This window comes from Schistocerca piceifrons, chromosome 3 (assembly GCF_021461385.2).
Source record: "Schistocerca piceifrons isolate TAMUIC-IGC-003096 chromosome 3, iqSchPice1.1, whole genome shotgun sequence".
Classification (NCBI taxonomy): domain Eukaryota; kingdom Metazoa; phylum Arthropoda; class Insecta; order Orthoptera; family Acrididae; genus Schistocerca; species Schistocerca piceifrons.
The window spans coordinates 550426140-550451431 of record NC_060140.1 but is presented as its reverse complement, the minus strand read 5'-3'; the positions used below and the strand labels follow the sequence as shown (position 1 = coordinate 550451431).

Genomic DNA, 25292 nt, shown 5'->3' with positions numbered 1-25292 from the left:
ACTTTGTTAACAGATGCTTTAGTTTTTGTGGATTTCTGTCTTTTGCGTTATAGCTGTTTTTATTTCACAATTTGCCATCTGAAACCATAGAGATCTTAAAGTAGAAAGTTATTTACAATTTACATCGAAAATTTATTAATAGAGCTGTTAAACTGTTGCGGTTAACACTACTTTGATCTATGTGAAGGATTGTGTGTGTATGTATATGTACAGGGTGTTTCAAAAATGACCGGTATATTTGAAACGGCAATAAAAACTAAACAAGCAGCGATAGAAATACACCGTTTGTTGCAATATGCTTGGGACAACAGTACATTTTCAGGCAGACAAACTTTCGAAATTACAGTAGTTACAACTCTATAGTACGATATTTTCCACATATCCACCATGCGTAGCAATAATATGGCGTAGTCTCTGAATGAAATTACCCGAAACCTTTGACAACGTGTCTGGCGGAATGGCTTCACATGCAGATGAGATGTACTGCTTCAGCTGTTCAATTGTTTCTGGATTCTGGCGGTACACCTGGTCTTTCAAGTGTCCCCACAGAAAGAAGTCACAGGGGTTCATGTCTGGCGAATAGGGAGGCCAATCCACGCCGCCTCCTGTATGTTTCGGATAGCCCAAAGCAATCACACGATCATCGAAATATTCATTCAGGAAATTAAAGACGTCGGCCGTGCGATGTGGCCGGGCACCATCTTGCATAAACCACGAGGTGTTCGCAGTGTCGTCTAAGGCAGTTTGTACCGCCACAAATTCACGAAGAATGTCCAGATAGCGTGATGCAGTAATCGTTTCGGATCTGAAAAATGGGCCAATGATTCCTTTGGAAGAAATGGCGGCCCAGACCAGTACTTTTTGAGGATGCAGGGACGATGGGACTGCAACATGGGGCTTTTCGGTTCCCCATATGCGCCAGTTCTGTTTATTGACGAAGCCGTCCAGGTAAAAATAAGCTTCGTCAGTAAACCAAATGCTGCCCACATGCATATCGCCGTCATCAATCCTGTGCACTATATCGTTAGCGAATGTCTCTCGTGCAGCAATGGTAGCGGCGCTGAGGAGTTGCCGCGTTTGAATTTTGTATGGATAGAGGTGTAAACTCTGGCGCATGAGACGATACGTGGACGTTGGCGTCATTTGGACCGCAGCTGCAACACGGCGAACGGAATCCCGAGGCCGCTGTTGGATCACCTGCTGCACTAGCTGCGCGTTGCCCTCTGTGGTTGCCGTACGCGGTCGCCCTACTTTTTCCAGCACGTTCATCCGTCACGTTCCCAGTCCGTTGAAATTTTTCAAATAGATCCTTTATTGTATCGCTTTTCGGTCCTTAAACCTCCGTTGAAAACTTCGTCTTGTTGCAACAACACTGTGTTCTAGGCGGTGGAATTCCAACACCAGAAAAATCCTCTGTTCTAAGGAATAAACCATGTTGTCTACAGCACACTTGCACGTTGTGAACAGCACACGCTTACAGCAGAAAGACGACGTACAGAATGGCGCACCCACAGACTGCGTTGTCTTCTATATCTTTCACATCACTTGCAGCGCCATCTGTTGTTGAAAATTGTAACTACTGTAATTTCGAAAGTTTGTCCGCCTGAAAATGTACTGTTGTCCCAAGCATATTGCAACAAACGGTGTATTTCTATCGCTGCTCGTTTAGTTTTTATTGCCGTTTCAAATATACCGGTCATTTTTGAAACACCCTGTATATGTGTGTGTGTGTGTGTGTGTGTGTGTGTGTGTGTGTGTGTTTGGGTCGTTTGGCAATTCCTTGAGGGCAGAAACTGAGTTCTGTTGCAGAAAGCTGTTTATTCATTATTGCTTTTCCTTCAACTATACCTTACTGCATTTGGTAGTTTTCCTCAATTATTAGTTTCTGTGGGAGGCTGCTGATGCATTTGAAAACTTTTTAGGCTGGTGTTGATATCTATTGGTCTGTAGTTCACATTCACAAGGTGTTCTCCGAATGTAGGATCTATACTCTCTATAAAATAATGTAGTGTTTCGGAGAAGAATCCAATAGTCCAAGTGCTTAAAATCCATCATTCACACGATTGCAGACACAAATACTGTAAAAGGTTAATACTAAGTTACATTTATAGTAATAAAGTAAATGGATGTTATATGTTACTGTCTTATTTCTCTTTGTGCTGTTCAAAATGTCGAGAGTGATGAAATTTTGAACTAAATCTGACTTTCATGGCAATCAATTTAAAACTTCAGCACGTGCCAGGAACGCCATAGAAGATTTATCTCTGCAACAAGAGTAACACCCGGCAATGCTTTGAAACACCAAGTTTCTTACACAAGAAGATTGCAGTATGGGTGTAGTTAATGGCAGACCATATGAGAATGTTAAAATACAGGAGCTGCAGTGTTCAGAACACTACCAGAGCGAATGGGAGCCTTGATGAGAAACTTACAGATGCCACTCCACGCGGTTATCAATAAGAAGAAATTGGGGGATTTGCAGAACACGAGATAAGTTGTCAACTTGGCATCCTAAAATTAATGCAGACCAGACCAGGTAGCATGGAGAGGTCTCATTCTGTAAGTGGATGAGTGATGCTACTGGCTAATCACGTATCCATAATTATTTCCTACCTGCCACTGTTTGGAAGCAATAAATCCAGTAAACAAGGACCTTACAGATTCAAAATTGATTAGTCAATGGCTCCATGGCTGCATGTAAAATCATAATGCGTGTTTCAACATTCACGTATGGCAATGAGTATCGAAAATAGTCTTTTCCGTTCTAAATTCACCTGTGCTAAGCATCCTAGGAGACTTTCTCCCTCATATCCATTGAAGGTAACTTAATTGACCTCAGATCGTATTTTCGTCAACGTCCTGGTTGGGCTATCCAGGCCACACCTTCATTCAACGCTGGAGACAGGACCTGCGCCTGGACGCGACAGACCTTACGATCAGATGAGTCAGCTGGGAATGTGTCAGCCGGATGATGTCGACATCTTGCCGAGATATATCGGCTGTCGACCATTCAGCCATCATTAGGCGACCGTGTAACCCTCACCTGAAAATGGCGGAATGGTCGACAGTATCGTGGCAAGATGTTGACATCATCTGGCTGACAATCCGAAACCTCATGGAATACTTGCGACTACTCGTTGTATATACAGGCTGTGCAATTAATTTCCGTATGCCACCTAAGACAGGCCAATCTCCCATCCCTCGCGATTCACTTTGTTCATTCCAGTTATTGCCCCTGTAATCATTTTTCAGACAAGTTATAAATTGTGTACAGTCACAACTATATTGTAACGGCACGTTACGCATATACAGCTGTCCATGTGACTGCAGATGGTAGTCGCTTTTCTTCAAGCTACCTATGACACCACTCTCTGAGCTTCCTACAGTGTACTGTTATTCTCTCTGATTCTGATGCATTTCTTGCAGCCTATATGCTTAACACTCCTTGTACCTTCACTCTCTGGTTCTTCAACTGTCGTCTATAAATTTAATGTTATGAAATCGTAATGATCTTGAAATAAACACGTATGTATTTACTTTAAATTAATCTTTTAACACACCACGTAGTCCGTAAATTTATTTCGATTTTTTGCCTGAAAATGTAATACGAAAAATATTACTGAAGACGGTTTCCAAATATTCATCCAGCTTCTCTGTAATGGACGCATTCCACAACACTGCACTAGTGTGTGACAACGATAGACAGAATGGCCTGTATTTGCTACTGACGTAGTGTGTACGTGATCTACAGACAAAAAGTTCAGGGTGCGATTCCTCATAGGGAAAAAAATAAGACCTCATAGGAGTAAGTACGATGTCGGAAACTTTATTGTGTAATGAATAATCCATAGCTACAGTGATGCAACATATACTATCAGCTTCGGCTCATTTCTTAGCTTTAATCCAGTTTCAGATTAAATGTTTGGTGAACGTTTTGTTGCGCCACGTCACTTATACGACGAAAAGAAGCGATTACATTCGCTTGGGGAAGAAGAAGTGAATGCGGATGATGACATCCATTACTCTTCCTTTTTTCCCTAGTAATGAAAAATTCCGCCCCAAGTCAGAAAGCTTTGTCCCTAAACAATACACTTACGCCCAGCTGTTGTAAAATATCCTTCAAAATAAGATAGTTGTACAGAAGTATTATCGTCCGGTTGTTTTTTTTGCTCAATCAAACGGCTAGACCAAGCAAATTATTCTGATGTACAATTTTAACATTATAATGATTTACAACGTTCTTGTACGTGCAACTTTAGATAAAGGTTTTTTTTTCAGGCATTTCTTTACCATCTTCAGAAATATAAGATTTTCCACTGCTCGTCCTATTTTTATTGACATTTTTCTTCCAATCTGATGGATCTATTTTTCTTTCTGAGTAGTTATTAAATGATACAGTCTCCTTTGAAGTAAAACTTACACTAGCTACGTCCGCCATTTGCACTGATATACGCTGTTCTTCCAGGGTTGTCAACGTGTAAAGAGAAAAAGGTATCCGTTGCTGTGGTAACATGTTTCATGTGATGTTCCACGTTATACCAGTGAAAGTTCAACTTGACAAAAATGTGATACACAACCTTGTTTGAAGTAGGTCTTCCATAATTGGTTGGGAGGCATTATCAAGCCTTTCGCCGATGTCTCAACAAGATTACCTCTAAGAGGTTGACTGGGCAAGGGGGTTTTGACCTGGACAGAGCATTCTGTTATGGAATTTAAAGCTTATTTAGTAGTGAATTCCTGTGAACCTGAAAAGGGGGTATTTATAACAGGCACAGCGTACACCCCAGACAACTGAACAACCTGTCAGTTTGAATGGGATACATCAGTTTATGGCGCGGTATGTAAACGCTTTCTTTGAATCACTGAGGGATCATTAGCATTGTGCTGTCGACTTTGATTTGCAAAACATAACATAGAGAAAGAGAACTCTTTTACTGACTCACCGTTCATTTCTTGACACATTTTCCTGTAATCGTTTCTGTTTTTTTTTTTTTTTTTTTTTTTTTTTTTTTTTTTTTTTTGACAGTTATTGATTCTTAAAGCTTGTACTGAAATTCACACTATGTACCAGTGGCTTGAGTTACGTTTTCTGTATGAACTACAAATACACAAAAGTTCCGGAGATAACAGGAAACAAAATTGCTATACCATTTTCATAAACCTGTTTCGTTCTGTGATACATCTGGTTACCGTGCTTAACAGTTCTTCCTTTTCTGGCCATCCAAAAGCTTCAATGGAAGCACAACTTGCAATCAAAACATGCCTTACCTGAATGTACAATTCGGTAACTAGAAATGTACAAGACGTATGTCTGTATGCTGTGAAGTCTCAGTTCATTGTATCATTTCTTCTCGCTGTTCACGTGACTGTGCCGACATATGTCTTTTCTCTGGTTTTTGAGAAATGTTTTCTATTTCTCTTTTGTGAGGTGTAGGTTTAGTCTGTATAAACAAAGATTATTTATCAAGTCTGCTAGAAATACGTCGTTTTCGTTCCCATTACAAGGAAAATTTACTTAAAGTGTAAATTATTGCTAATTTAAATGTACTGGGTTTTCAGCCTAGTGATGTCGTCGAAAAGATGAAAGTGTTGGGAGTTAATCTCACTGAAACTTCGTACTTTTAGAAAAACTCACAGGACTGTAAATCCTATAAATTTGTTTTATAACAAAATTATGTTTTTAAAAACTTTATATTAGTAATGAGAACTAAAATGAAGCTTTCCACTGACATGACGTACCACATGAAACCCTAGCTGAGCACTCCTTGTCAGGGTTGAATCCGTCTACATATTAAAAGACCATTACGTAGATCAGAGCGGACAAACAAAATTTCAGCAGCTTACTACTCTGACACTATCGTCGAAGTATTATACAGTGGTTTTATTCCTAAATCACGACCATTCCATCGTTGGTTCCATTCTAGACAAATACTATGAGTAGAACGTTTCTTCGAATGCGTTAATACTTACTCTTTCCGTAATTGTAGGTCAAATGAGCCAATATTCTGTCTTTAGTTATATGTGCTGTCGAACAGACATTAATGCATTTGAAAAAATACATTAGTGTGAGGTGATAGTGATACGAATGGAGCGTATTGTTGCTAATTACTCTCAGAAATAACGGACATTAATGTCGAAAATAGCATTATCAACTAGAAGACAGAAACACTTTTTGCTTCAATGAATCTGCAAAGCGTGAAGTCCCAGTGATATTATGGAAAGCATGAGATCCCAGTGATATTAGAAGACTCACAGTTAGTTGGAGGTCGGAAACGGATGCGGATTTTGACATTACGCTTAATGAAAAACACTTAGTTCCAAAACTCCTGTTTATTTACAGAACATATATTTACATCGTGCTGTGACCTCAGAAGGTGGTCTTCAGAATCAGTTACACTTATGTTCACACACTACCTGCAAGAAGCGCAGTTTCCTGTGTATGCCGAGAAGGAGGGAAAGTGGTCGACGAGAAATCTCGCTCAAGAAGAACGGCGGCGCGGGACTCGGTCTGCAAGCTGCTGAGAGGTGACGCCGCTGCAACATTGTCAACAGTCTCACATACTGTCTGCTCTACATTCTACTGAACGAAAAGTACAATGAATACGTCTATATTGGTTTTCCTTATGCTTACGAAATTAACCACAGTCATTTTCTTTTCCTATCAGTACCCTAGTCAGTGTGGATTAATACTCTATCCACTGTCCATCTTAAAGACAGTTTTTTTTCTAACTACCCGACCAGAAATTAACTTCTGGCTACTTTAATAACTGAAGGCTGCAGTGCACACAAGCAGCTTCTTTTAAATTTTTAAACTGGATTTTCTTAGGTTTAATTGAAGCATTGTCTTGATTCATTGCAATATCAACCACTGTTTGATTTTGCACGCCATGTGGTGTGGACGCGGGGTCTAAGGGGCCATGTCACGTACTGCGCGGCCCCTCCCGCCGGAGGTTCGAGTCCTCCCTCGGGCATGGGTGTGTGTGTTGTTCTTAGCATAAGTTAGTTTAAGTAGTGTGTAAGTCTAGAGACCTATGACGTCAGCAGTTTCGTCCCTTAGGAATTCACAGACATTTGAACATTCGATTTTGCACTTTCTTATGGCGTCTGAAATTGAGTGTGAGTACGCTGATAGAAATGAATATATGTATGGTAATTACCATTCAGTTGTTTTCTTCGTCTGGTACCGTAGTACTGATTGCTGCCACCTGTGTTCTGCTTTGTCTACCACCATATTGCAATTGTCTGCTACTCACTAAAAGTGATAATTAGTGGCCGTTAGTAATACTGAGTTACATTTACTGATTTTTTGGGTGACAAGCTGTTTTGCAGAAGTGCTAATTACTTGAGATTTACACAAGTAATTCATGCAGCCGTGAAGTGTATAGCGACAGTTAAAACACGACATCCGACTGTCGTGCTTACACACGACAACAATCGCCGCAGGCCGCATCGCTTGGGATCGGCAGCAATACACGCATTTACAGTGCAAGTGTTGGGCAAGTCGTTCGACTTTTAGATTTTTATCCGGGACATACCGCCGTAGAATTACACTGAAAGCAGTTGCCGTCCCTCGGTTCTGGCCAAGGTCTTCAACAGGTTCCATTGGTTGCAAGGTAAATGCCAGGACTGAAAATTCTTTCCTAAGTATTCACAACGGGACTCCCTCCGCCCTGTCACCAGATCGTCTGGTATCTGGCAGAAAAGTCACTGGCGCTACATGGATCATTAGTACCTACAGAATAAAAAATATCCCACAACCGTCATTTCCAGCGCCGAGTTAACAGGACGCCTTGGCAGTCGTTCCTGTCTACTTTTCTTCTTGTGAGCTTTTCAGTTCCACTTCGAACTTTATCTGCTTGTTTAATTTCCAGGATGCTTCTATAATATCTCACTTAAAATTCCTTCCCCCAGTTGTACTTTTACGAGAAATTCTCCTTCAATTACAAGTAAAAAATGGCTCGGAGCACTACGGGACTCAACATCTGAGGTCATCAGTCCCCTAGAACTTAGAACTACTTAAACGTAACTAACCTAAGGACATCACACACATCCATGCCCGAGGCACGATTCGAACTTGCGACCGTAGCAGCAGCGCGGTTCCGGACTGAAGTGCCTAGAACCGCACGGCCACCGCGGCCGGCAATTACATGTAAATATAGAGGATGTTTGTTTTATCTTGAGACAATTAAATGTCTCGAAAACAGCACATAGTACAAAGAAGACGTTCAACGTGAAAAGTTTATACTAGTAAAGGGGACGTGTTCTGCGTTACGACTGGCCATCTCCTAAGCACCCCTCCTGCGTGGGGGAGAGGGTCAACTTTGTGTTTTCAAATGGGACCCCCCATTTTTATTGCGTATTCCGAATCTACGCCAAAAAATACGTACCGTTTATTCAAGATACTATATTCCATTCGTAGTATATGGCGCTGTAACCGACAAATATCAACTGCGGCTGTTTACGCAATTAAGAACCGATGCATTTGATTCTAGATTTCAAAATGTTCAAATGTGTGTGAATTCCTGTGGGACTAAACTGCTGAGGTCATAGATCCCTAGAGTTACGCACTACTTAACCCAACTTACGCTAAGGACAACACACACACCGATGCCCGCGGGAGGACTCGAACATCCGGCGGGTGTGGCCGCCCGCTTCGTGACGTGGCGCCTCTAACCGCGCGGCCACTCAGCGCGGCTCTGCACTTCAGTTGCAATGTATATATCAACCCTTATGTTCTAACGGTTGATACTGAAGTTCGAAACTCACTTGAGTGTTGCAAATGTGACTGTACAGTACAAACAATGTGGCTAGGCATTGATATTTCCGGCAAATAAGCTACCGCTATGGTAACATAGTTTTCTGTTCCATACGTGGTTGACTTGGTGAGTCGCCAAACCAGCGGAATGCTTGATTTCAGTGGCCACCCTCAGGGTGACTGATTTCTGTGTGTATTTCCATTCAGTCGCCGTAACTCTCGCGCTGGCCGCTACGCAGCTACCGGCGAAATACAAACCACAACCAATGTCATAAAGTAAAATGTCCGTGAAGTGGTAGTGACAGGCGCACCTGTAGTGGATACACATACGTCGTGTAAATACTCACGCGCTCGCCCCATCGCTCAGCGTCCCACCATGCGGCACACTTCACTGCAGCTCAGGGCCCTTTGTAAGCACGAACACCGAACGTACCGGTACTTCTCCTCCCTGTAGCCTGTTATGGCACAGCTAGCATAATAGATGTTGTATCTGCTGCAGGAACGATAAAAATAATTTTAATTTATGGCGAGACTGCAAGAACGAATGGTGACAGGCAAGGGGAATCACCGAAGTCAAGCGTCCCAATTGCAACAGGCAAACATCCCGATGGTAAAGAAAAACTTCAAAATCCACGTCGTTGTTCCTGGATCACACTATGCGTAGTTTCTAACCAGAAATTGAAACGGCTAACCATACTGCACTATACAGCCAAATTTGCAGCACAAAATCACATCTCGAACATGAATATCAACCGTTAGAACACAAAGATTTGCGAATACATTTACATCGTACATGAAATGGAGAACCAAATGCTTCGGTACTTAATTGCGTAAACAGGAACACTGATATTTGTCGATTATAGCGGCATCTACTACGGATCGAAAACAATCATTTGACTGAACCCTATGTATTTTTTGGCGTAGAATCGAAACACGCAATAAAAAATGGGAGGGGGAGGGGGGGGGAGGAACTCTGCGTTTGAAAATACGCAGTTGATCTCGCCCACGCAGGAGTGCTGGGTAGAAGGTAGCCTGTTTTAGCACAGACAGATGTTCCCTTTATTGATAGTAACTTTTCAAAATGGTTCAAATGGCTCTGAGCACTATCGGACTTAACAGCTGTGGTCATCAGTCCCCTAGAACTTATAACTACTTAAACCTAACTAACCTAAGGACATCACACACACCCACGCCCGAGGCAGGATTCGAACCTGCGACCGTAGCGGTCACGCGGTTCCAGACTGACGCGCCTAGAACCTCACGGCCACACAGGCCGGCTTAACTTTTCAGCTAGAACATTTTTTTCGTAAGATGCGGCGTTTCCGAGATATTCAGCTGTCTCAAGTTAAAACAAACAGAATTTTCATATTTGAATGTCAAGACAGCCGTACTCGAGAGAAAGTTGACGTTTTACACTGTAACTAGGCTGAGAAGATGGCCTATTGCGGCTCAAGCAGGTAATCGCATAAATTAAAACGCATGTGTGATGGAAACAAATAATCAGATACAGGTTTCTAACAGTTGTAGCATCTCTCTCTAGACACTACGCCCTGACATTTTTCTTTTCATTAATTTTAATCCCTTTAATGTTTAAACAAAAGTACACTGCACTAATACGAATAACAATCGTCTATACGCCTGACGCATGATCAATGAATACTGAAGCGGACCACGTTCACAACGACATGCTTAGGTCAGCTAGTGGTACTCTACTGACCTCCGACGTCCATTTTGTACATCTATAAACGCCGTCAGTTCAGACGGTTTCGAGACTGAATCAATAAAAAGTAGAGGAAACGTTAAAATTGCATCTTTAATGATTCAGGTTTTCTTCATAGTCTCACCCCCCTCCCCCCCCCCCCACCCCCCACCCCTCCCACTTGAGTAAAACACAGAATGTTCACAACGGTATTAAACTGTCAGAAAATTCCTTCCTTGGGATGCTGTTCAACTCGCGCGTCACATCCGCACCTTCTCCGGTCTTGGCGAACCACCAGAAACCCTTTCTGCATTTATTAGTTTCCTGGTAGGTTTGTATTCCGATATGATTTTTTCCAAAAAAGAATTTTCCGCGTTTTTCATTTCAATCAACTGGCGGCAGGATCCACGCGTCGTTGTTTTTTTCTGGGAGTCAAAGTGTACGGGATACACTTCGCACACAATATTTCTCTTCTTCACAACATTCTGGAGAATGTCTTGAACACCTGATTTAGAGCTGTTGCGACTTGCGACAGTGACAACGTTGACGCACTACGGCCGCACGTCCGCTACTTAATCCTGCCTGCTCCCAGCTGACGGACCGAAAATATAAGTCTTTTTTACAGTTGTTAGTTCAAGCTACAATCGTTGTTACTGCGCTGACTTCGCTTGTACACCAGGAATAAAATCAGTCTCGAAACTTCTTAGATGGACGATGTACTGTTCGTGAGTTAAATTAAAGGTAAGGACAGAAACAGGTACTTCTGCTTCAAAATTTTCGATGACTTGGGCAATAAACATTGCAGGTCAGAAATAGAGGCACTTAATAAGTAATGCAACATATTTTTTTTCTGAAAGCAGGTCGGTTTTATTCAGGTTTTCAATACACCATATCACTCCCCACACTTCTGGCTACAAAACGCTACTTTTCAAAATAATCCCCGTCCAATGCCAGCTTACTGGGAGGCCTTGTATGTCCGCCTGGTACTACTCTACTGGCCGACGTCGGAGCCAGTGTCTTGCTGCAACAGTAACCTCCCCGTCAAACACGTACTGCTTCCTGCGGAGTGCAGCCTTCTTTGGGCCAAACAGACGGAAGTCGGAAGGTGCGAGATCCGGGCACACACCTCTCAGTACGCCAAATGGTGGACTACCAACGGAGACGTCCAGTGGTGCAGCGAGGTGTTCGATTGTATTCGGTCGATCTGTTCGAATGAGAGTGTCCGCACATTCCAACATTGTAGGAGTCACACTGTGTGCGGCCTGCCAGCACGCGGGGCACCTTACTGAAGCGAGAATATTTCACGGTGTTCCACAGCAAATTTCGCCTTTTTTAATCGAAATTGTCTGAGAAAAGAATGTGTTGCATCACGTATTGAACGCCCTTGGTATTTGTAATTTATGTGCCTGTTTAGCATTTTCAGTATTTCTTAAAAAGGCTATTTAACGAGTAAAAATTCCCAGTCAGATTTTTCTTAGAGTGTTTTTTCATTAGCAAAATTTTTCATTTTCGAATTTGTTGTGCACATTATGCACTGATGATACCATCTGCGAGACTGAAAGCCGTCTGGCGGCGTTGCGGCCACGTGAGGAGCTACGAGAAGTGCGTAAGTCGAGCAGAGACAAATGGGAAATCATTCTATACAGATTGCAAATTGGAAAATCCACTCGCATAAGAGACTATGACAAAAAGATTGTAATGACCCGGCAGCTGCGATCGAACATCTCTGGAACGACGAAGCTGGTCGGCTGTTCTCGCCCTACTGTCCTGAGGTTGTACAGAAAGTGGTTGAAAGATAGTGAAACGACAAGTAGGCAACATGATGTTGCCCGTCCACGCTCCATCACAGAAGAAGTCGGAAGCTTGCTCGCTCTGTAAACCATGATAGGCGGCGGCATATCTGACAACAGAGCACAACGCTGATGCAGGCACCGATGTTTCGGAGCACACCGTTTAGCGCACATTGTTGAACATGAGGCTCCGCTGCAGACAACCAACCACACTGTGTTCCCACGTTGACCCAACGACGTCGTCAGTTACGACCGCAGTCGGCACGGGATCATCTAGAATGGATCGCGGATCAATGGAAACGTGTCACTTCGTCGGCTGTATCACGTATCTTGAGCCTCTGGTGGGTGGTCGCGTCTGGATACGCCGACAGGAAGGCGAACGGGCGAATGGACGCTCGAATGACAAACTGCGATGCGGACGGTGGCCGGTGGAGGCAGCTACTATGGGGAACACTCATCTAGGTTTCCATACGAACTTTGGTAGTAATCGAAGGCACCATGAAAGCTGTGGATTTGAATATTACTGCCGAGCAGCTGCATCCTGATTGATGGCATCTTCTAGAAGGATAACTGTCCGTATCACAAGGCCAGAATCGTACCAGATTCGCATGATATGAACCCGATAGAAAACTTATGGTTGCTTATCGGGCCGAAGCTCTGCGCTCACAGACCAACGGCCCAGACTCACTGAAATCGTTTGATCTGTGTGTGAACTTGTGGTGCTGGAAATCTTTGGAAACCTACCGAGGACATGTCAAAACCATGCGACGTGATAACGCCACTGTATTGCGTTTGAGCTGTGTAGCAACCGCTGTTAAGTCGGTGGTCGTATTGTTGTGACACATCTGAACTAAAACTGAAATCTGCCCCAACAGACCTCGCAAGGCGCAACGGCAGCGACCGACCGCCGTGTCGTCCTCAAGGATAGGCGTCACTGGATGCAGATGGGGAGGGGGCGTGTGGCCAGCACAACGCTCTCCCGGCCGTTTTCAGCTGTCGTGACCGGTGCCGCTACTCAGTCAGGTAGCTCCTCAATTGACCTCACAAGGGCTGAGTGCAACCGCCTGCCAACAGTGCTCGGCAGACCCGGACGGTCACCTATCCAGATGCTAGCAAACCCCGACAGCAGTTAACTTCTGTGATCAGACAGGAACCAGTGTCGCCACTGCAGCAAGGACATTGGCTTTATCACATCATTGCTTGTGAAGAATACCATTAAGCACATCATCGTAAAGGGGACAAATTTCCAAATGTTTTACTGATGGCACAAATACCAGTGTCTCCCACATTCAGGTCATAAGGTTTCGGTAGCTCATTTTTGTCTTTTTGAAGTAATAGTGCACAGCAATAGGACACTGCGTCTGTCTAGAGACAAATCAGTCTCCCCATTTTAGTGACACTCAAATCGTTTTAATACTATTGGTCACAGTAAAATTATTTCTTAGGCAAGCAGAAAAGGAAACAAAAGAAAAATTCGGAGTAGGAATTAAAATTCATGGAGAAGAAATAAAAACTTTGAGGTTCGCCGATGGCATTGTCATTCTGTCAGACACAGCAAAGGACTTAGAAGAGCAGTTGAACGGAATGGACAGTGTCTTGAAAGGAGGATGCAAGATGAACATCAACAAAAGAAAAACGAAGATAATGGAATGTAGTCGAATTTAGTCGGGTGATGCTGAGGGAATTAGATTAGGAAATGATGCACCTAAAATAGAAAAGGAGTTTTGCAATTTGGGGAGCAAAATATCTGATAGTGGTCGAAGTAGAGAGGATATAAAATGTAGACTAGCAATGGCAAGGAAAGCGTTTCTGAAGAAGAGAAATTTGTTAACATCGAGTATAGATTTAATTGTCAGGAAGTCGTTTCTGAAAGTATTTGTATGGAGTGTAGCCATGAATGGAAGTGAAACGTGGGCCGGCCGCGGTGGTCTAGCGGTTCTAGGCGCTCAGTCCGGAACCGCGGGACTGCTACTGTCGCAGGTTCGAATCCTGCCTCGGGCATGGATGTGTGTGCTGTCCTTAGGTTAGTTAGGTTTAATTAGTTCTAAGTTCTAGGCGACTGATGACCTCAGAAGTTAAGTCGCATAGTGCTCAGAGCCATTTGAACCATTTGAAGTGAAACGTAGACGATAAATAATTTGGACAAGAAGAGAATAGAAGCTTTCGAAATGTGGTGCTACAGAAGAATGCTGAAGATTAGATGGGTAGATCACATAACTAATGAGGAGGTATTGAACAGAACTGGGGAGGAGTTTGTGGCACAACTTGACTAGAAGAAGGGATCGGTTGGTAGGACATGTTCTGAGGCATCAAGGGATCACGAATTTAGAAGTGAAGGGCAGCTTGGATGGTAAAAATCGTAGAGGGAGACCAAGAGATGAATACACTAAGCAGTTTCAGAAGGATGTAGGTTGTAGTAGGTACCGGGAGATGAAGAAGCTTGCACAGGATAGAGTAGCATGGAGAGCTGCATCAAGCCAGTCTCAGAACTGAAGACCACAACAACAACAGGCAACTATGATGTAAAAAACGCATTGTATATGCGAAACCCAGGTTCGATATAAGAAAGAACCTGATGGCCTTAATCAGATCAGGTTGAATAAATGAATAAATAAATAAATATAACAAAACGTTCTATTTTTCTTTGCTCGTTTTCTCGTTTCAGTATTTATGTACTTCGTGCTAGATACCTCGGTACATTTTCTACTGAGGCAAATAACTTAGCAAACAATGTACCACTGGAGTCGAGAGACAAGCAATAAGGAACACTGCGTGTTTTTTCTTAACAACATAGTTTCAGCAATATCGTATTTATCCGCCGATACCATGTAACGACATAAAATTAAAATATAAACGTAGGCTTTCACGCCCATTGTCACATTCAATAAAATTTTTCTGGGTTTGTGACCGCATTGTCCATATATAGAAAAAACTATCGACGTTTCGGTCCCTGTTGCAAGCGACCTTCTTCGGAGTGTTTTTGCTTGATATATATAGATAGCCGGCCGCGGTGGCCGGGCGGTTCTAGGCGCTTCAGTTTGGAACCGCGCGACTGCTACAGTCGCAGGTTCGAAGCCTGCCTCGGGCATTGATGTGTGTGATGTCCTTAGGTTTGTTAGGTTTAAGTAGGTTTAAGTTCTTGGGGACTGATGACCTCAGATGTCAAGTCCCATAGTGCTCAGAGCCATTTGAACCGTATACTAACAAAGCGGTCATAAACACAGAAAAATTTTATTGAATTAAAATTAAAATGTCATCACCTGTACAAAATGTGTGTACAAGTACAGACTGTGACGCAGAAAGCCTGGGTCTGGTCGTTAGTCGTGCACGGACGGCCAAAGCGGCAAATCCGGGTTCGAGTCCCCGTCAGGTACAAATTTACGCTGTCGTTACTACGTTAAACAGCTGATGGTTGATCATTTTCGTAATTGCGAAACCATTTTATGTGTTTCATAACGGTTGTAGTCGAGCAGTGCTTGTTTGTAAGGCACTGCAGTATCGCATCGCAGTACATTAGCAAATCAAAAGAGTTACTTCTTCAGTAACACGTGCGCCAGTAGTGAGAAACAGAAGCAACGAAGAGTTGTGCGATTCGTCGAGGACTTCTTCATTAAGAAACCGGTCATCCGATTATTTCGGCAAGGGTGAGAAGTAAATGTAAAAGGTCAGATGCATGGAGTTACACACCAATATCGCTGACGTCGGTTTCTTACAGGATCCGAAAAAGTAGTCTAAGCTAAAACATTGTGACGTTCCCAGAGGAAATCAACTCTGAGTCAGAATAATACTCGTGTGAAACACCACTTGCTTTATTCACACCTAACTTCAAGCAAAAGATACAGCTGAATAGGTAAACTCCGACTTCCTATATTTGCGTAAAGACGGCCGCACACGCAACTTCTTTGCTTGATAAGCACGCTTGCACGAGGGTGCTTGGCCAAACATGTTTGAGCGGGCGTAGGATAAATCTGCGCAATCACCAGTCTATACAAAAAGCTTGATGCTTAATCGAATTTCGATTATGCTTGCTTGTGCAAGCGTTCAAGCGAGTGTATGTTTGAGTGTGTGTACTAAGAACAGGAAGGCTGTGCAAGACGGCGTGTGCAAGCATTTGTCAGTGATACGACTTGATTTAATTATATATATATATATATATATATATATATATATATATATATATATATGGCTCTTCAGTAGGTATATAAAACATGTGTGCATTCGAATGCAGTGTTGTGTCTAAATTCCAAAGCAATCGATGAAGAACTTCCGAAGATTTACGATTTTGTACAAACTAACATTTACATTTATATAAATAAAAACGTAAACGTCCGTGTGTTCAAAATCTACATTTCAAACGTGCTTCATCAATTGATTTCACATATTGACACAGTGTTGCATTGGAATACGTTTTTACGTACCTACTAGAGCGCCACGTATAGTATACACTGAAGCGCCAAAGAAACTTGTGTAGGCATGCGTATCCAAACACAGAGAGATGTAAAGAAGCAAAACACGGTGCAACGGTCGGCACCGCCTCTATAAGACAAGTGCCTGGCGCAGTTGTTAGATCGGTTACTACTGCTACAATGGCAATTTATCAAGATTTTGTTGCGTTTGAACGTGGTGTTATAGTCGGTGCACGAGAGATGGGAATCTCCAAGATAGCGATGGGATTTTCCCGTACGACCATTTCACGAGCGGGCCGTGAATATCAGAAATTCGGTAACACCAAATCTCCGACATCGCTGCGCCCGGAAAAAGACCTCGCGAGAAAGGAACCAACGACGAGAGAAGAGATGCTTCAACGTGACTGAAGTGCAACGCTTCCGCAAATTGCTGCACATTTCAATGCTGGCCATCAACAAGTTTCAGCGTGCGAACCATTCAACGAAACATCATCGATATGGGCTTTCGGAGTCGATGACTGGAAATATGTTGCCTGGTCGGACGTCCGTTGCAAATTGTATCGAGTGGAAGGGCATGTAAGGGTGTGGAGACGATCTCATGAATTCATGGACCCAGCATGTCAGCAGGGGACTGTTCAAGCTGGTGGAGGCTAGATACGAGTCTGACAGGTGACACGTACGTAAGCATCCTGTCTGATCACCTGCATCCATTCACGCCCATTGTGCATTATGGCGGACTTGAGCAATTCCAACAGGACAATGCGATACCCCACACGCCCAGAATTGCTGCAGAGTGGCTCCAGGGACATACTTCTGAATTTAAACACTTCCGCTGGCCACCAAACTCCCCAGACATGGACATATGAGCCTTACTGAGCGTATAGGGATGCCTTGCAACGTGCAGTTCCCAAGAGATCTCCACCCCGTCGTACTCTTATGGATTTATGGACAGTCCTGCAGGATTCATGGTATCAATTCTATCCAGCACTACTTCAGATATTAGTCGAGTCTATGCCACGTCTTGTTGCAGCACTTCTGCGTGTTCGCGGGGGCCTTACACGATATTACGCACGTGTACCAGTTTCTTTGGCTCTTCAGTGTATAAATACATATGAAATAAGTACAGGAGAAATCTATACAAAATGCTATTGTTCGCTTGTTCAAAATGTAAAATCTGTGTAAGTTCTTCATTGACTGCTTGAAAATTATGACACAATTTTGCATTTGATTGTGCACGTGTTTTTATGTGGCTATTTTTTAAACGCAGGTATGTATAATATATAAAGAAATATGAAATATGTAAAGAGGAAACATTTTTATCAAAAGCCTCGAAAAGTGTTTGATCGATTATTTTAAATTTTTACACAATACTCCAATGAACATTCTGACGTACATAGGTTTTATATTTTCAATATTATAGTATATAAATATATTCGTATTAAATATATAACAGTGAAACGTTGTTAGCAAACAGGAAAGTTACACTTGTGACTTATCAGCTTATGATTACGATACTACAACAGATCTGAGTACGCAATAACAAGAAACACGCTTCAGTGTCACAGAGAGGGGGAACAGGAGAAGGGGATAGTGTTGACAGGTACAAAGCAGAAAGGAGATGGACAGAGGGGGCTGGAGGAGACGAAGAGAGAGAAAGAGAGAGAGAGAGGGGGGGGGTGGAGGAGAAGATGAACATAGAAATGGGGAATGAGGTGATGGACAGAGAGAAGTGGAAGGAGGCTGAGGTGGAGGTGGTGGTGGTGGAGGAGGAGGATGAGGATGAGGAAGATATGGACAGAGGGGGGAGGGTGGGGGAGATTAGGACACACATCCAATTCCATGTTAGAAACGTATGCTTTCTGTTTTCTTCCTTTCCATTCAACCAGTCTGAGACACCACAACGCGTGGAAGGAAACAGTTAGTATGAGAATAATATTTCTGTTTCGTTAACCACTGCGTACTCCACTTATTATCACTCTCTCTTTTTTTATATTTTTTTACACAAGCCAAAAAGCTGCCAAGGCCAGCGCATGGTCGTTTTCTGGTAAGCAAAGTAATGTTTGTACAACCATACTTGAACGTGTGGACGCGTGAAGAATTTGTACAAGCTTGCTCAAGCACCTTAGGTGTTCTATACGGTGCACCATCGACGATTAGCCAAGATATGACCACGCGAATTATGTTCGCAAATGTATGATAAGACGAATATTTGGCTGATGCAACCGTATACTTCGTAATGGACGGCGAGTGCTCCACAGAAACGAAAGTGACATCGGATGTGCCCCAAGGAAGCGTAATAGTATTTCTGCTGTTCTCAGTATATATAAACGATTTATCATATAGTATCACAAGTATTAGAAGACTATTCGTTGACGATCGTTTTTCCTACGGGAAGCTAACGTCTTTGGACGGTGGTGACGAGTTGCAGAAAGACTCGGATAAAATTTCCACTTGGTATAATGGAAGCAGCCCTATTCAAATGTACATAAATGTAACGTAACGCCTATACCGATCAGTTTAGTAAGTCAAGGTTGCAGAATAGTAACATGAATTCTTTATAGATGAATGGCGAAACTGTTAGAAGCGACTACAGGGAAGATCAGTTTGGACTCCAGGGAAATTTAGGGCGCGAGGCTGCTCTTAGAAGATACTACCTACGTCTGTAGCATTTGTAGACTTAGAGAAAGCTTTTGACAATGTTGACTGGAGCACATTCTTTAAAATTCTGAAGGTAGCATCGGTAAAAATACAGGGAGCGAAAAGTTTTATACAACTTGTGCATAAGCAAGACGGCAGTTATAAGAGTCGAGGGACATGAAGGGGAAGCAATGGTTGAGAAGGGAGTGAGACAGGGTTGTTGCCTGTTCCCTAATGTTATTCAATCTGTGCATTGAGCAAGCAGTAAAGCAAACCAAATAAAAATTTGGAGGAGGATTTAAAGTTCAGGGAGAAGAAATAAAAACTTTGGGTTTGACGATGATATTGTAATTCTGTCAGAGACAGAAAAGGACTTCGGAGAGCAGCTGTACGGAGTGAACAGCGTCTTAGAAGGAGGATGTAAGATGAACATCGACAAAAGCAAAACAAGGATGATGGAACATAGTCGAGTAAAATCAGGAGATGCTAAGGGAATTAGATTAGGAAACACGGATTTAAAAGCGGTAGATGAGTTTTGGTATTTGGCCAACAAAATATTCGATGACAGTCGAAGTACAGAGGATATAAAATGTAGATTTGGCAGTGGCAAGAAAAGCGTTAGTATCGAAAATTGTTAGTATCGAATATAAATTTAAATATTAGAATTTTCTGAAGGCATTTGCCTGGAGTGTAGCCACGTATGGAAGTGAAACATGGACGATAAACAGATTAGAGAAGAAGAAAACAGAAGCTTTTTAAATGTTGTGCTACAGAAGAATGCTGAAGATTATAGGGGTAGATTGCGTAATTAATGAGGAGGTACTGACTAGAACTGGGGAGACGAGAAATTTGCGGCACAACTTGAGTAAAAGGTGAGTCCGTTTGATTAGACACATTCTGAGATATCAAGGGATCACCAAGGTAGTACTGAAAGTAAGAGTGGGGGCTAAAAATCAGAAAGAGAGACCAAGAGATGAATACAAAAAGAAGATTCAGAGGGATGTAAGTTGCAGTAGTTATTTCGAGATGAAGAAGCTTGCCCAGGATAGAGTAGCTTGGAGAGTTGCATCAACCAGTCTTCGGACTGAAGACTACGATAGCAATGATGTCTGTACCAAAGAGAAAGAACTCGGCAGTATCTGATTACAAGATTAGTGGTGAACATGTTGAGTGCTTCAAATCTTATGAGTAGCTTGGAGTAATAAATACTAAAAAGCAAAATGAAATTGGACTATAGCGTAAAATCAGTGTTAGGGAACTCAAATGGAAGAAATAGATTTTTTGGAAGTCAATACATGTTTAAAGAAAATTACGTGTGCGCCGTGTCGAAAGTTACGGTTGTTTTCTCTGCTTCCAGAGAGTCATTTAGAGCGGAGTATCGTGCTGGATCCGTCAGAGGGAGTACGGCGAGGGTTTGCGTCTCGAGCGCCATCGTGGCCGAGATGGTCGCAAGCATGGCTGATGAGAGGGGGTGAGTCAAGTCAACTGCAGCAAATGGAATCAGCAACATACTCCGGAGACCAGCCAGCGCAGTCTCCACAGTGGACAAGCGAGACGCGAGCTGAGCTGGGCGTGAAGGTGTTGTAGTCAGTCAGCTGCACGTAGACGAAGGAGCGAGTTCTGGGCAGAGCCCTGAGCGAGGGCTTCAACAAGCTGGTGCGCATCCGTACTCCCAGCCAGGGTGTTTTTCACAGCAGGACGGACAACCGTCACAGTCGAGGCGGAGAAAGGTGTTTCTGCACATCAAGTGGAGCACTACCTGAGTACTTTTGCAAGTGGTGGCTCACGCTGGTGGTTTCGTGGTTGATCCAGTGCACTGTGTTGTACACGAGCGGAGCACTGGGTGTGTTCCTAGCCACAAACCGTGCGCGAAAGTCCGTGGTTGTCGTGTGACGAGTTGTGGCTGTTTACTGGTAGTGCAGACAAGTGCGAGTGTGTGCGCTTTGAGCGAGAGCAGTTCAGGTTGTTGGCTATACCTCGTACGCTGTGAGCACGATTTAACTGTATTAATCCCAAAGCGTTTCGACTCAACTAACGCCCTGAGTGTTGCCAGTTGTTGACAAAATTCTGCTGCGAATTCATCTTGTTTTATGTGAATAATCAATTGTTGTATTATTGTACAAGAACGTTTGTGTAAGTAGTCTGGTAGAGACTTGTGTGTACATTGTTGTGGTAACTACACTATGTGATCAAAAGTATCCGGACACCCCCAAAAACATACGTTTTTCGCATTAGGTGCATTGTGCTGCCACCTACTGCCAGGTACTCCATATCAGCGACCTCACTAGTCATTAGACATCGTGAGAGAGCAGAATGGGGCCCTCCGCGGAACTCACGGACTTCGAACGTGGTTAGGTGATTGGTTGTCACTTGTGTCATACGTCTGTACGCGAGATTTCCACACTTCTAAAAACGTCCCTACGTGCACTGTTTTCGATGTGATAGTGAAGTGGAAACGTGAATTGACACGTACAGCACAAAAGAGTACAGGCCGACCTCGTCTGTTGACTGACAGAGACCGCCACAGTTGAAGAGGGTCGTAATGTGTCATAGGCTGACATCAATGCAGAGCATTACACAGGAATTCCAAACTGCATCAGGATCCACTAAAAATACTATGACAGGCGGAAGGTGAGAAAGCGGATTTTTTTGATCGAGCGGCTGCTCATAAACCACACATCACGCCGGTAAATGCCAAACTAGGCCTCGCATGGTATAAGGAGCGTAAGCATTGGACGATTGAGCAGTGGAAAAACGTTGTGTGGAGTGACGAATCACGGTATACTATGTGACGATCCGATGGCACGGTGTGGGTATGGCGAATGCCCAGTGAACGTCATCTGCGAGGGCGTGTAGTGCCAACAGTAAAATTCGGAGGCGGTGGTGTTATGATGTGATCGCGTTTTTCATGGAGGGGGCTTGCACACCTCTTTGTTTGCGTGGCACTATCACACCACACGCCTACAGTGTGTTTTAAGCACCTTCTTGCTTCCCACTGTTGAAGAACAATTCGGGGATGGAGATTGTATCTTTCAATACGGTCGAGAATCTGTTCATAATGCATGGCCTGTGGCGGAGTGGTTACACGACAATAACATCCCTGTAATGGTCTGGCCTGCACAGAGTCGTGACCTGAATCCTATAGAACACCTTTGGAATGCCTTAGAACGCCGACTTCGTGCCAGGCCTCAACGACCGACATCGAAAGCTCTCCTCAGTGCAGCACTGCGCAAAGCATGGGCTGCCATTCCCCAAGAAACCTTCCAGCACCTGATTGAAGTATGCCTTCGAGAGTGGAAGCTGCCATCAAGACCAAGATCGGGCCAACAATGTACTGAATTCCAGAATTGGAGGACGCCACGAACTTGTAAGTCATTTTCACTCAGGGGTCCGGATACTTTTCATTACATAGTGTATCTGGTTACGAAAATAGTGGTGTCCACTATACTAGTTAACTCTGAAAGTTGTTTGCCATCGTATGTTTCACTGTGGAAATTGTCTCAGATATTATGGCCGATTATGATTGAGGATCAAGTATCATATATTTTTTATGTTGTTGCCCGGTTATATATATAAGGGCAAGGTTAGATTTAATGGAAGACATTTTGGGTATTTATTGTGTGGAGCTCTGTTTAAAGATCCTTACGGTACACAGAAATGTTTTATTTTGTGGGTAGTGATTTCTGTTCCCTTGCAGTTAAATTAAATAATTGTTAAACTGAGTGCCACGACTGTACATCCCCCAGCCCGAACCCCACTCTACCTAAATCTTACTGTACACGACCAAGACGGTGATATGACCATTTTTTAGAATACTATATCAGTGTTTGGTGTCCTTTTCAAAGTGGACGATTTCAGAGACGCGATCGTAACAGCGCGGTTTAGACCAAATGAAAGTGTAACAAAAACGCTTGGGGAACTTACATGGACATCCGCGAGAGAAAAGCAGCTTAGTTCTCGTGAAATCCTGTTGGATACGTTTTCCAAGAAGACCGTACGATCATTACGCTGCCACCATCGCATATGTCACATCCGGATCGTGAGAAAGAGAGATTAAGCCGTGTACAAAGACTTACTGACATTTATCGCTTGCTTAATACACAAAGGGAATAAGCAAGCGAATCGATAATATTGCTACGATAGAAACGTCTCTCTCAGCCGTTGCATTGGTTCTGTTGAGATGACTTCGGCTTTCCGAGACTTCTTAGGATCTCTTATTGTAGGTGCATCTTTGTTTTGAACTGCAAAGAAAGATAAACAACAGAGTACTTCATTAGGCAGCCACAGCGGCAGTTCATTGTTCAAGTCTTGCCATTTTTCATTTTTCAATTTATATTTAACGTTTCACACACCTAAACGTGTCTATATACTCCTACAACCACGTTTATTAGGTATCCATGCTACATGTCTACTCCTAATGCTATATTTCTTTTCTTGTCCGTATGGCGTCTGGAAGAGAGAATGCGTGGGGTGTCTGTGTGTGACGCTTCTATATGCTCTGATTCATGGGTATAGGTTCTTTGAATGGTAGTGGGGTTTACGCAACTTTTATGTAGAGTTCTGCTGGGTCAAAGAGACAGCAGTGGGCACTGGTCAGCAGCTATTACATAGGTTAATACAGGTCGATGGGGCATTTTTTCCTCTGAACATTTCCAATGTTACTTGTGGACCTCGGTCCGGTAGCGTGGAGCGGCACTGCGCTCTGGGGCTTCGGAAAGTGAGGGTGTTCTGGCAGCTCATCTCTAGTAATGTAAATTAGAAAGTCAAATGTATAAGAATTAGTTTAGTTTGAAGTGATAATGTCTCTTTGAAGTGTAACCATTGCGAATCACACTGCAGAATTTATTTCAGTTAGGGAGTGGTATCTTGTTTATTAATGTTCTGTTTCTTTAATTCAACGGAAGAATGTTGTAACCAAAGTACATCTCAGTTCAGCTTGTGTGTATCTCTTACGTGAGAATGTGTTGTGTGTTTTCGTATGTATGTACTGGAATTTCTTTTTCTGTTGATCGATTTTATTTCATTTCGCTAGTTTCGCCTTTCTTGTAGATTGAGAGGTGGTATTAGCAGCCACGTGCTTCTCATGCTGTCTATTGAGCCTTCAGCGCTGCTAATCCATCATCTGTTACTGTGACCTTTCTAGTAACATACCGCGTGAGTGTGATTTTATCTCACACGGATATCTTTCGCGAGTGTTGTGATTTACATTGCCTTTTTTTATCTGAGTTGTACAACGTGCGTTCTCGATACGCCATGAGCTCTCAACCCACCATAATAACTTATTCAAGTTCGTTGTTCAACCCACATTTTATATCGTGTGCGAAATTGCTTTTGTTCCAGGTGTTACCGAATTTTTTGTACGCCGGAAGTGGGGAATTTCTGTGCAGGTTACTGACCACGCGGTTGACCGGGAAAACTACACAGCGCAACAGAATGAAGTCGAAAACAAGTGAATCCCATTGCCACGCATAAGTCAGAAATTAGGCTCAAAGGCGCCTACAACTTTCCTCTGCAGTAGAGCAAAAGCGTGGCGTCGCCCTTGGGCTCGGCGACGCATCAAAAGCAAGTTGTCGGTACGTACGAAAAACGGCCAAAGCAGATGTCGGTGTGAACTGTAAGGTGCGTTAATTATGTCACATTAGTACCATACTACACAATAATTTTTCTCAAAGCAACTGTGAACCTTTTACATGATGAAGGGTCTGGTCACTTCCCCTCTTACCCACATTTCACCCCTTCTTTTGACGTCCCTGCGATGGAGGTCCGAATCGCGCCACCCACCGTTGAAATCACGCGGTTTTCGTATGGGTGGCCGAGCAAAACATTTCACATACACCGCCTCTCAGAAATGACAGGAGAAGGCTGCAGAGGGGTGGCATAAAAGGCGTCAATGAAACCATACCTTCCCGGAGGCGTTGATCCTCATACATTTCGCGGTCTAAAACACCACTTCGCAGTGTCATGTGCAACACGTATATGTTCTTGACAAACATTGACACTCCTGA

At 43.2% G+C, this 25292-nt stretch overlaps 1 protein-coding gene across 1 annotated transcript in view; it reads right to left on the bottom strand.

The window, feature by feature from the left end:
• Positions 1-6315: 6315 nt before the first annotated feature.
• LOC124788825 overlaps positions 6316-25292 on the bottom strand; it is a 242778-nt gene continuing 223801 nt past the window's right edge. Inside the window, exon 4 of the mRNA XM_047256106.1 lies at positions 6316-6534. Within this exon, the coding sequence (XP_047112062.1) occupies positions 6404-6534 (131 nt within the window). The 3' untranslated portion in view covers positions 6316-6403. The remainder of the gene's footprint in view (positions 6535-25292) is intronic.